The 12,956-nt window shown below is 36.2% G+C and overlaps 2 protein-coding genes across 5 annotated transcripts in view; one reads left to right on the plus strand and one right to left on the minus strand.

The window, feature by feature from the left end:
* Positions 1–139: 139 nt before the first annotated feature.
* The window catches only part of LOC124407689 (rab3 GTPase-activating protein non-catalytic subunit), a 23,889-nt gene continuing 11,072 nt past the window's right edge, over positions 140–12,956 (plus strand). The window contains exons 1-20 of one of the 3 annotated variants that reach the window (XR_006929341.1): positions 140–524; positions 648–758; positions 1,632–1,713; positions 1,795–1,921; positions 2,037–2,238; positions 2,312–2,639; positions 2,794–3,020; positions 3,190–3,418; positions 3,650–4,029; positions 4,115–4,495; positions 4,574–4,774; positions 4,860–5,241; positions 5,399–5,493; positions 5,573–5,821; positions 5,890–6,063; positions 6,183–6,364; positions 6,506–6,727; positions 6,811–7,101; positions 7,236–7,333; positions 7,434–7,575. Coding sequence is in view for 1 of the 3 variants with exons in the window: in XM_046884099.1 (XP_046740055.1) it covers positions 440–524; positions 648–758; positions 1,632–1,713; positions 1,795–1,921; positions 2,037–2,238; positions 2,312–2,639; positions 2,794–3,020; positions 3,190–3,418; positions 3,650–4,029; positions 4,115–4,495; positions 4,574–4,774; positions 4,860–5,241; positions 5,399–5,493; positions 5,573–5,821; positions 5,890–6,063; positions 6,183–6,364; positions 6,506–6,727; positions 6,811–7,101; positions 7,181–7,333; positions 7,434–7,586 (4,254 nt within the window). In the remaining 2 variants the exon portion in view is untranslated. Of the gene's footprint in view, positions 525–647; positions 759–1,631; positions 1,714–1,794; positions 1,922–2,036; positions 2,239–2,311; positions 2,640–2,793; positions 3,021–3,189; positions 3,419–3,649; positions 4,030–4,114; positions 4,496–4,573; positions 4,775–4,859; positions 5,242–5,398; positions 5,494–5,572; positions 5,822–5,889; positions 6,064–6,182; positions 6,365–6,505; positions 6,728–6,810; positions 7,102–7,180; positions 7,334–7,433; positions 8,372–12,956 lie in introns of those variants that run through there. The other 2 variants (XR_006929340.1, XM_046884099.1) reach the window with 2 other exon arrangements.
* LOC124407704 (acylphosphatase-2) overlaps positions 8,131–12,956 on the minus strand; it is a 5,292-nt gene continuing 466 nt past the window's right edge. Inside the window, exons 2-4 of one of the 2 annotated variants that reach the window (XR_006929344.1) lie at positions 12,775–12,901; positions 9,362–9,706; positions 8,131–9,169 (exon numbers count right to left, since the gene is read on the minus strand). Coding sequence is in view for 1 of the 2 variants with exons in the window: in XM_046884123.1 (XP_046740079.1) it covers positions 9,592–9,706; positions 12,775–12,901 (242 nt within the window). In the remaining variant the exon portion in view is untranslated. Of the gene's footprint in view, positions 9,707–12,774; positions 12,902–12,956 lie in introns of both variants that reach the window. The other variant, XM_046884123.1, reaches the window with a different exon arrangement.

Here is a 12,956-nt window from a genome sequence, read left to right on the forward strand (position 1 = left end):
GGTAGGCCGCACCAATTTCGACCAATCCGCGATCGCATAAACGATAGTTTAACGTGACGTCAGTGGACGTCACATGACGTCACGGAAACACGTGTGCTCATTTTTACCTTGCCGTGTAATAAAAATTTATAGAAGGATTCTATTTCCAAATGCATCACATCTTGAAATTGTATTCTGTCCGGCACGTGCCAAAATTTTCCCATACATTATGTAGGCTGCATCTGTACTCTCGTTTAAGGAACTTAGAACGCGTTATTTGAAATTCCACAATATATACTAACATTCTCCGAAACATCGTGTCATATGAACTGACAACTCTACTAACATTTCAGTCAACTTCCATTCCATCAAACTGTAGTCTGCTACAGTCTGCATATTCATGCATGTTCGAGATGAGAGTCATTTAACAACATATTTGTCATAAGGAATCAGCAGGAAAATGTCGTGTCAAATCAAAGGAATTGCTAATTTGGTCAATTTAGCCAACGTCAAGGATTCCTTGTTCAGAGATGCTGCCTCCAGACGTAAGAAAATCCCATCCAAATAATGTCTCAACTGTCATCAGTAACAGTAACCACTAAGGTTATCAAATAAACAATATGTATGTACACCCACTCATATCTACATATTTTTACTCAATCTTTCAGTCGATTATGTACCGGATAAAGAACTGCCTCTTCAAGATCTCATTATTTCTTTATCACCGGCCGGAGATGTCCTCGCAATTGCTTGGAACAAAAACATGATCATACTGACGTGTAAGTTTATAGCAAAAACTCATTCAGCAACAGTACAAGTTCTTACTTATCACCACAACATCGTCGTCTTCATCACTTTCTTAACCAACGACAAGAGCAATATAATCGTCTCGACCTGCATCTGATTTATTGTCGATGACAGAATCACGGAATTCTTCTTTTGAAATAAACTGTACAGAATCAATGATAGTACCTAGTACATTAAAACTAACCCTCTCTTTTGACAAGCTTATATCGCAGATCTGAAATAAAGTAGCTATGATGTTTTAGAAGAAGCATATCAAACTCATTCTAGCTTACGAGCTACATGAAGAGTTTTTTTCCAACGTCATAACATGGTATAGCCAAAATAAAATAACTTTCAAGAACCTTTTAAATGCATAGATGTTTCCATACCACGTCTGCACTAGATATAACTTTATTTTGTTTTGCATAGATGAGCGTAAATAGTATAAATTTTTAGAGTATAGAAGATACAAAGTTATACTATATATGTTTGCAATAATAGCGTAAGAATATATAAAATCTTAGTACATGAAATGAATATTTTCAATTTACTAAGGTAAATAACTTGCTAGAGTTCTTTATCAAGTTTAGATATATCTTCAACCATCACCTCGAGCCCGTATTATTTCTAGAATTCGAGATTAAGGTGCCGATTACTGGACCTTGAATTTTTTGGATTTTTCACTACATCATAGTAGAAAGATTGATAATACCGAGTATTCAAAAACTGAAACAGCTTTCTTTCTCATACTCGCCCATGATTGAAATGCCTGTATTATACCATAAACATTAAAGTTCATATCATACAAGTAAGGTACATTTAATTCTGTAAAATTGCAATTTTTCACGCATTGTTTATCAATGCAGCAAAATGGGATTCGCATGAACCTGGAGATGTGAAAATGAAATTTCATCTCACATGGAGTGGAGATGTAACGGATGAAGAGAAGTAAGTTTTTTTGGTTTCATTCGACTAGAAATATATTCCATTACAGATTGGAGTGAGTCATGAACCTTTACTTTGTTTCAGTGAACAGATAACATGTCTGGCATGTCTACCTCTTATATCTTTAGGTAAAACCAATGCTGGTAGCGGTCCTGATTGGACCTGTGTGGCTGTTGGATTTTCCAGTGGGTTTATACGGTTCTATACGGAGGTAAACCAGAATTATCCACGAAAAGAAACATTTGCGCTTGTTTTCTAATTTGAATAATACAAGTCAACTAAGTCACTTTTGTTCAGATTATGTACCAAATCATTCATTGTTGTAGACTGGGGCATTGTTGGTTGATGAACAGCTTCATAATGAAGCAGTCTTGGGAATCAAATGTCAATCACATTCTCCTCCCCGGCATATTGGAGATTCCGGACTATCAGAAGAGATCCATGTACTGTATAACAGTGCAGTCTGCATAATGCAAGGGTTTCCGCTGTTTTCTACCTTGAGAGCATGCAGAAACCACTTGGCTAGAGGTAGTAATTTTAAATGTGTGTATTATCGATATGGAAGGCATGAGTTAGGTAAATTAAATTTTCGATCTTTCAGTGCAGGCCAATTGTAATGCTAAGCCTCCTGCGGCAAATCTTTCATATAAAAAATGGGGCTTTAAGAATCAAGGAATCACAAATGACAGTGAAGTTATTGGGACAACATCCGTAGACACCTTTGACCATTTGATGTCCGCGTCTATTTGTGGTGGCTACAATGCGGCTTATCGCTCCAGCGCACCGCAACATAGTCTAGTAATGGCAACTGGCAAAAGACCATTTATTGGTTTTCATTACGCATTAGAAGGTGGAGCTGCTCCGGTTTTATCCGACGTCGCTATTGCTATGGCTAGCAAATTAGCAAGCGCAATTGGAACTGCTGTTCCGTAAGTAGATTTTTATAATGTGATTCTAAATAAACTCTAGTAACTATAAAAATTATAACAGAAAATGGGGAAAAAAATTAATTTAGTCATCCATTGCGTCGATACTACATGAGCCAGTGATTATCCCAGGAAAAAATTTTCAAACATATTTCAGATGGTTTCGTGGAAACAAAAAAATTCCTACATCACCAGAAAAGGCCAAAGGAGTTATAAGTGAACCAGCAGAACCAATGATCTGCAGATTTGGTCTAAGTGATATTATGAGAGAAGGGGACTGCATTGTTGTAAGCCCTAATAAGGCTCTATCTATTGTATCAGATGCTATGGGCAGAGTTACGTTGGTTGATAACAGACGTGGTGTTGCTGTGAGAATGTGGAAAGGTATAATTGAATTTCTTCGTCATCTTCTATCACGCAATAATCCTTCTCGAGACTAAGAGGACTTACAAAGTTTTACCGAGTAATAGACATGAGATTAATGTTAACTTTATGATTTATATTATACATATAACATTATCTCTGCATCAATCATGTTTATTTCTATTTCAAGGGTATAGGAATGCTCAATGTGGCTGGATTGAAGTTATGGAAGAGAAAAACCATGGATCTCACAAAAGTCGTGGCAGCAGTAGTGGTAGTGGTAGTGGTAGTGGTAGTGTTCATAGTCGACGAACTGCCTTGTTTTTAACTATCTATGCGCCAAAGAAAGGAGTAATTGATATTTGGGGAATTCGACAAGGACCCAAAATAGCAACCTTTTCTGCCAGCAAAAATGGGCGGTAGGTAATACACTTGTGAGCATGTTTTATTCTCTATTCAGGAAATCGTATATAAATGTTAAGCTACTGAAACGTTTGCAGTCATAATTAGTTCTCCCTATCTCATCTTCCACAAGACTAACAGTTCGGAGTGTGTATGCGTGGTTTTTTTTGTTTTTTTTTTTTATTGCTATAATATGTAAAATCTTATTCTGTCTGTGATATATCCAAAATTACAAAAAATTGTTGCAGGCTGCTATACACAAATTATGGTCTTTTGGGTTTAAATGACATGACAATGTCATCTGCAAACCGTGCACAGTATCCTTGTGTGTTTGTTGACCCTTTGGGAGGTCTGAAAGAAGTGACTGTGCCATTTCACTTCGCTCTGAGTAGTAAAAATGGAAAAAGAGCTCGAGACTTACACCTGCTCAAGAAATTGAAAGCATTTTTAAGGGAGGAAGAGTTTGACAGTCAGAAATTAATCAAAGAAGTCACTTCTACATGTATGGAATTTAAAACGAACGAAATTCGTCTGCAGGTTGTAGAAATGTTGATGGTTAATAAGCACATCACCCCCGAATCATTACTGGCAGCATTGAACGTGTTTATTGAAAAACTATCGCAATTTAGTAAGTTGCTTTATGACGCACATATGAGGAAAAAAACTAATGGTATATGAATTTATAAACTATTGAAGATTTATCGTATTTCCAGAGGGCGATGAGTTGGAACCAGCTGCCAAATCCCTTTATCAAACCGCGACACGGCTCCAAAGAGTTATTGCGTTTTACAAATCTGTTCAACTACAATTCGATCAACCTCCTGAATACAATACCATTGCTTCAGATAGCTTGCCTAGTTGTAAGCAGTTATCTGGAATTCTTTTCGCATCCGAACGAGAGATACGGCGTATTTTAAAGTTATCAAAGACGCTGAGTGAATTTGAAAAGCCAAAAAGTAGATCACAGACTAAGGTCCTATTCAAAGAAGATGGCAGAGGATTCTTGGATTTTCTATCTTGCTTTGAATTTGGTGGTTCAGGAGATTTTATTGGCATAAAGAGAGACGTACCAGAAGACAAGAAACACAATATTTGTAAGCTTTTGCTGAAGTGCTCTAGTGACTCTAGGTTCAAAGTGAGAACAATTTTATTAATTTTATGTGTTACTGCAGGTCAATTGATGTATCAGGGTTGGTTGTATTCAGATGATCCAATTACAAGTTGGCAGAATGTAGCTCAACAGAGTTGCATTCAACCAGCTATTCTAATGCAATGCGCACTTATTTATTGGTTGCATAAAAAACCCGGAGCCCCACTGGAAGTCGAATTGAAACGATTTAAACAACTTCTTCATGCAATTTGTTCTTTGATAGGTAAATCTTGCAGTTACAGCGTTCAATTTTCCTGCTATTCATTATATTAGTAAAACAGGAGTTTGAAATTTCTAAAATATTTCAGAGGTAGAAGAAATTTGTGCTGATTATAATGAGATATCTTCATGGTGGCAAGAAATGCGAAATATATTGTCAGATTCGACAAATCCATTCAATGCACTGACCGCTGCGATGGTCTGTAGAGCAGTGGCAATGAAGCTTGAAAAAAGCAAAGATACAGCATACAACAGTAAGCAGAAGGATGGAAATGGGAACAAGGATGAAGATGCAGAGAATGGTAATACTAGTGAAAAGATGGAGGAATTAGATAAAGAGCTCAACAGAACCCCAGAAGATGAGAATTCCAGTTCAACGAGTGATTGGGAAAATGTAAGCAAAGATACTTGCCAATTTAGCGCACTTATCAGCAATCTCGAAGACATAGTTATATTAAATGCCATTGTAAGGTAAGTTGTCAAATAGAAATCATTTTTGGTTTATACCCGAATTATATAAAATAACTCTTATATTTAATCAAAGATCTGCCTGACATAGATTTATGAACAGAAAAATTTCAAACAGACATCATCCACTCAATTTTGAATAATAATTTCACACCTACAGTCAAAAGCCACCATCAGACCATACAACAGAATTTTTCAGTCTGCCATTTGAAAGTATGAATATTTCTTTGGGTTACGTTCTCTCCAGAGGTAAAGGTATGTGCATTACTTGTTCAGAATTGTTTATAACTCGAAATGAAATTATATTTTTTAATTATTGTAACTTCTTCATTAGGTGCAGTATCAGAAATCGTTGCTAAGTGGCTCAGTTCAACAGGAATTGATCCAGCTCGTTTGATAGACACAACAGATGTGGAATTTGATCAGATGCAATTGTCAATGGATTCTTTAAAAATGGCAGGATCATTAGATGAAGCTGCAGCAATGGAAATATCGCAGCAAGAGCAAATGAAACTTCTCTCCGTTTCTGTAGAACTTGGTAGTGAAGCGAAAGCAGATTCAACTGCGCAAAGTTACATTTTAGGTGGGTAAGATATCTGATTTCACTACGTTTTTCTTTCCCACCAACTAAACTGTGTCCCAATATTTCAGAAAAATTAACTCTATTGAAGAGATCTTTCCCATACAGTCTAACGACTAGTGTTCTGCTTGCTAATCTTTGTTGGGAATTTACTATGACATGGAATAAGGATGTCACGCAACTTGATGCACTGGAAGCAGCTTTAAGCGTTCTTAGGCAAATTCCTATGAAGCACATGCGACAGGGTTTGTGATAAAATATTATTTTGTATAATCTATACCAACAAGCAAATAATATTTACATCAGATTGTCATACATTTTGGTTAATATTTCATTCCTTTCATTCTGTTGGATTGTTTGACAGGAGTTTGCTGCCTGCTCTGGACGCTACACATGAAGAAAAGAATGGAGGCAGCAGCAAAATTGATGAACAAGTCGGGAAAGTTGCCAAAAGAAAGATATTGTTTACAGGACGTTGGTGTCTCTGATATGCAACTAATTACACTACTACAACTCTGTGTTATGTTTTTAGATATATTTCTAGATGTAAGTATCCTATATGATTCACCACATTGCGTAAGAGTCATGAAAGTTTGAAGCCATAAATGACAAAAAAAGGTCTTGAATCAAGCTCCAATTAAGTACTGCGTTTGAGAAAAGAATTTTTCTTAATCACTTTAATTCCAGGCAGAAGTGATGGAAATTGAGCACAGCTCGATTATAAAATCAGAGGAAATTTGGGAAGGTCATCCCGTAGGTCCGCAACCCTTCGCAGCTCTAGCATTTTCTCAAACTCCTGCTTGGTATGAACTCGTGATGCTACATCTGCAATTAGCTAATGTCTTGCACATGATGGCTTACTTTAATCTGAAAGTACAAAAGCCGTTGAATATTCTTTTCGACTCTGTGGTGGGTATTTATAAAAACCGGCTAGGTACAGAAACATCTGGACAACGATACTTTTACATGCACGGAATTTCTCATTTTTACAGTCGCATCCATATTTTTTCCAAGACATCACCAACAAAGCACAGCTGATGTGGTTTCGAGATGAGAAACGTGATAATGCGAGAACGGAGTTCCTTTGTCGTGTAATCACTGCTACTATGGACTCGATTCATCAAGAAACGACTGAAGAAAACAACTTTAGCTCAACGCAAGCTATTACCTGGATGAGCAAGTGTCAAACACTAGCTTCTATATGGAAAATAAATAACGACGAGCTGAGGATTCACCAAGTTACTCAATTATATACTAACGGATTTGACCGATTGGCTGAAGAGGTGAGAACTGAGAACTAAACTAGTCACACAAAATTTTCAAGCTTACACGGCTGTTTATAATTACATAATTAAATATTAGGTCCTCATGGCAGTAAATGACACAGAAGGACTTGCAGCTAATTTGTTACCTATAGCTGGAAGAAGAATGATGGCTCACCTATCCAAAACGCCAGATCTTCTAGAAGAAGTATCAAGAATAAGCCCTACGCTAACTACATATCTCGAGGGCTTGGTAAGTTGAATCAATAACATACATTATGTTTATTATATTGTAACATGAAGACGTCTCATTGAAGCAAACCAAATGAACATGTTCAATTGCTCTGTTTTAGTCTAATCCAAGCACAGCATATACAAGTTGTTCAAATAGCGATACTATAGAACTTATTCAAAGGGTTTCGAGGACTTTACCTGAAGCACATCCCGATTATCACTTCGCGCAATTGATGCTTGATGCTACGTTTATTTATGAAGGTAAAACGTGATGAGCCAGTCTGTACTTCTGTTAATAAAGTATTAAAACTACAGGCGTAAGCGCAGATTCAAAAACGGTAGAAAATGTCACATTTTTTGCATGATTCTGTTGATCGTGAATTGTAAGTGATTCGTAAAATGAAATCAGTAGATTTTCTCAAAGCTGTCTTCACAATTCAGCGAGGTACACAAATTTGAGATGTTACAGATATCATTCGATCAGTAAAACATTCCTTGAAAACTGAAAAATTATCTAAATCTTAGTGAAGGTATGCATGACTAAAAATTTTAGCTTATATTACTAATTCGTAAAGAGTTTCAAGATCACGGAATGCATAATGAATAAAAGTTTTCACTTGTTACTATTATTTGAATTGTAATATTATGCACTTTACATACCCGTTTAGAAACAGTGGACGCAAACTGTCCAATAAATACCATACGGCAAAGCCAAAATATCACAACGGGTAATTTTTTCCGTCAATTATATTGATCAATCAACTTTTTGATTCGAATTGGAAGTAGCATTACTTACTTTATTGTTGAGCATTTTAAATGACTATTTTTAACATATTCGTCATCAATCGTTAATTACATCTAGATAGGTAATTCAATAATTGTTTTCATATAATGATGTTAAATAAAATTATATTGATCACTAAATAACACGTTAGCTATGTGAATTTATCATGTACCACCTATTATTGTAAATATTATTGTCTTACTTGTATTTAAATAATGATGCCAGTAACGTGTAATGTGTATGACTTTTTACAAAATACAAAAAATCTGAATATATTCCTTACTCGACTTTTCGGAAATTTTGCATAACCACCCCAATTAGCCATGCATACAAGAACTCATATATTGGGTTGCCTCCGTGTTCTGTTATCATATTCATTTTCGCGTACCATCACTGTACAATAAATATTTCCCTCCGCAGTGCTTTGCAGGTGTAACAGTTTTTATTTTCATTCTGTGTCTTACTTTATTACGGGATGTTAATTGATCGAATTCCTCATTCTACTAAAAAATATTATTTGCCGCCACATTTCCAACTCAGATTCCGGGTACCATATTTTACAATGAAAAATATGACGAAAATTTTCAACGTTTATTTTTACATATGTTTGTCTTCCACATATTCTTTCTTTAGTACTTAACTTAACGATTTAAGACTACTAGTCTATACAAATAGGAATCATTGACCAGGTAAAGAATATTTACTAGTTGGTAATTTGAAGTAATCCAATAAAAGTAAGAGAATCTTCACTAAAAGTCCGTCATGTCTACTTGAAAATTCTTATGGTTCAAATTTTTCATTCTCTTTAAAACTATTTCGAGATTTTTGGACTTTTAAGTACTATACTGTACAGCTTCCAAGAGTTATAAATAAAATAGCATAAGCAAGGCATACTCTCACACATTCTCGGCATTCGTGCATGTATAATTAAATACTAAATAATATCCAAACCTGAGAGACATCAGAGATGTATACACCAGAGGTATCACTTATACAAAATAACTTCTGTGGTCGATACATTTCAATTTTTTACCCCTGCAATCCCGATGTCTGAATTTCCAAAACGGAAATCTAAAACAGGAATAGAATAACTCTCGCTATAAGATTATCGGTGTTTTCTTCCTCAGAATACTTATAACAACACGGGGTATTGATATGTACTTAGAATTATATCTTCGACTATTTCCGATTCATTTGCCAGATATTATTATTAGATATTATTAGAACTGCGAAACATTATCGCATGGCAAGTATTTTTTTTACCTTCCTTTGAAAAATGCAATATTGTTCTTGATTTTTCAGAACCCAGCTGATAGGTTCAACTCTGCTGCTTAAGTCGTTCATGCAGTGATCTTATTGTGTTCGACGATTTTTTCATTCAACAATTTTTTTCAAAGTGTGTTATTTTCAGAACAACTCGAAGTATATAAATATGAAATGAATTATTCCAGTCATTTTTCCCATCACCCTGATTTTACATCTCTTGCTTAAAGTTAGAACCGAATCACGAAGCCCTGAAATTGCGGCCGTGCCACATTCTCCCAGTTTGTGAATTCGCAATGATGAATTTCACTCCCAGGACTGCCCACCGTCGACAACCACTCCGCCCTGATAAAAAGAGAGAAAATGTATTTTCCTTAGTACTCATCAGTAGAATCGATAATCAGACAGGTTTTTCATAATCTCTGAAAAAAATCGAACCTTGTTAAAAAAAAAATAAATAAATCAATAAATAAAAATAAAAATCTTTCGGTATGTTACACAATCGTTCTCTTTAATTGTTTCACTTATCTGGGCTGATACTATAATTAAGCGTGAGCCTTCAGCGTATGTGTCAATCAAGATTTGTTTTCTATTGCGTGTCCAGTGTTGTAAGTCTCCATCGTACGCTATTGGTGCGGTCATTTTCACACCACGAATTTATTTTAATTAAAAATCTTTCCGAGGCATCGTCGCCGCCATGTCATTTGGCAAATTTCCAATGACGCACGTGCCAAACATTTTTCCTATTAGCAACGTAACGTTTCGCTACAAAGTACCGAGAATAACAGCTATTAACACAAAATATCGCCACTCCAGTTCACTGTGAATTTTAAATGGCAAGAAAATTATTCACGCTCCCAATGCTTGCATGAATGCATCAATGGTTTAAAAAATATTGCAATATTTGGGCTCGTTTTCCCTAAGAAATATTTGAGGATCAATCATGCGACTTCCTATGATGCGAAATTCTATTTCACGTGCATCTTTAACGGTGACATCAATAGGACTAATTCAAATTTTAACTTGACTCAACTGCACGAGCGTTCTCTGATTAATGTTGGTAATGACAAAAAGGTCGTGCCAATGAAACTGCACAATGTCGACGCTACCGGATGTCCCAACTGTACGGAAGAAACCTGAACAACAGTTCATTTACTTTTATCAAGACTTATGCTGCAATTTCAAGCGTTGAAGTCACTCTGATTGAGTCACATGCAAGATTACATGATCACTGCATGAGATCATCGAAAAAATCGGCTAAATAAAATTCGTAACGATGTTTTTTTTTTCGGTTCTTTTGCTTGTTAAATAAGGTGACTGCAAGCATCGTATTGTTACAGAGATGTGTTCGACTCCTGCAGATTTGTTACTCTGTTTGTTCTACGCCACTGTAAATGTTTGCTGAACAGCCAATTGGCCGTCGAACCAGTAACCCACCACTACCGCGAACATCTTGGATCTCTTTCCGATACCCCGACCTCGCATTTATTCCTCTTGCTTCTCTGATATTTATTATTAGCTCCTAATCAGACCGAGTGCAGTTATTTTTACCTCGCTTTGTCGAACTAGACGTTTAAAGGCGATCAGCTGTTTTTGAACAACACCTGCAGGGTTATTTAATTTACAAAAATTACTCCATTGTAAATTACTTGTTAGGCATTTATGTAAAGACAAACAGGAATATTGAGAGAGAATCATTTTTTATAAGTGACGTAGTGATTGTACTCAATTTAATGTAATTAAATCGGGATTGTTGTAGTTTTTGTAGAAAATTACTGATTGCTAGAAAATTATTTTTTAGGTACTAGACTGCTGGTTCCTTTACTGTTTTACCTTGCATTGGATGATCAGTATCTTTACCCAGAAAAAACAAAATTAACGAACTCGCAAACAGTTATAAGCTCACTTATAACTGCGGATATTGCCACATCTTCGCATTATATCTAATGTTTGCAAAGTCGCTAGAAGGGCAAATAAATGCAATTACTTCCGTTTGGGGATAAGCCAGATCTTGATGTATGTTTGCTTTTTCTAATCACAAAACAGACGAATAATGACCTGAGGAGAAGTTGCCAAAAATAAAGCCAGATACAAATTGCTGCATTACACATTCCCGTATTGTGCGAAGTAATTTTCTGGCTATTTAGGTCTAGATAATTATGTGGAAATTTTAAAAGATTTCACAAGATCCGGCAAATAATCAAAAGTATTCGACGTAAATAACGGTTCAATTACCAAGACATATCTAGTTTCAAAAGAAATAATTTGCACTACGTTCCTCTGCTGTTGCATTAAAGCTGCACTTTAAATTAAGTGTCCGAGAAATGGATTAGTAGAACTAGCTCACACCTAGAAATAACGATCAGCCTTATACTGAGAAAGTCTGACGAACAGAACCTGACTCAATAAATATCGAGTAATTGTGTTATTCCGCGAAAATTGTATTTCAGAAAAGAATTGCTCAGTTATGATAAACGGCCGTGTCAATTTTGCAATATTCATCAGTCACTACTGCCCACGCCCACGTTCATCTGCAGATAAAGAAGACGTAACAGGCGCAAAAATGCAGAGCAGTAGCTGAATCACGCAATAACTTATGCGTTGGCTTGCTTCCTCAACCTGCCGTCGGACCACATATTGACCAGTTCTACTTGGAGAGAGTTGTTATCGGCTCGCAACATTCCGGCGAGTGCACATTACGCCGATTCAAACATCACAGAGCTTCGACAACGATCAGAGATGTGCTGGTCTGCTGAGTTCTTTGAAATTCTAAATGCAATTGTAACGGAAAGTAAAAATTCCCGAGCAGATTTTCGTCGGCCATTTCTTCCGCAGGAGGCATTAGGTACATACGTATTTAACAACTTGGTTGTGGATGTAACGTCTTGAAGTAATTTGGTAGTGAGTTGCGCACAGAGGAGGTGGTGATGTATTGGGCTATTACTTTATTAAAGCCAGTCTTCTGTCTAATGGACCTCGCAATTCATGACTGAGGTCATGCTTAACAGTCAACGAATACAAATGCTTCGGAGACAGTAATTTCGTACGACGGTACTGTGACCTCTTCATCATTACCTTCTGAGATACGTGTACCCAACACGCTGTACATTCGCAGTTAATTGTCACTTCGCAAGACATTATTGTTGACGAAATATTTAACGTATAGGTCTTGCTCCAACGGAATGAGAGGAGAATATCTCAAAAGCCTTTGTATCTACCGATCGACATTTAACCGAATTGTCGGTCCTTACTGTCAAACTTACTTATGTATACCGTAAAGTAGATGAGTTTACTTATTTTGTAAGAGAAAATGTTTTGAATTTATGAATCCAGGTTCGAAGGTTCGACGAGGGTAAAACTAATTCGTGTGAATGTTGATATAGGTGGGCACATGTGGCAAAGACGTAACTTACATTTCATCTACAAGGGCCTTTGGACCTTGCATTTTTCCAAGAATTGTTCCTGTTTTACTGTTCTTCACCCAGCCGCAAATATTCAGTTGCAAGCATATGTCTCTGACGTATTTGGTGAAGTAAACGCCTGAAACATTGACAAATGGAATCGATAATTATTGTCTGCCGTCAAGAATAAACGT

This window comes from Diprion similis, chromosome 6 (genome assembly GCF_021155765.1).
Source record: "Diprion similis isolate iyDipSimi1 chromosome 6, iyDipSimi1.1, whole genome shotgun sequence".
NCBI lineage: Eukaryota > Metazoa > Arthropoda > Insecta > Hymenoptera > Diprionidae > Diprion > Diprion similis.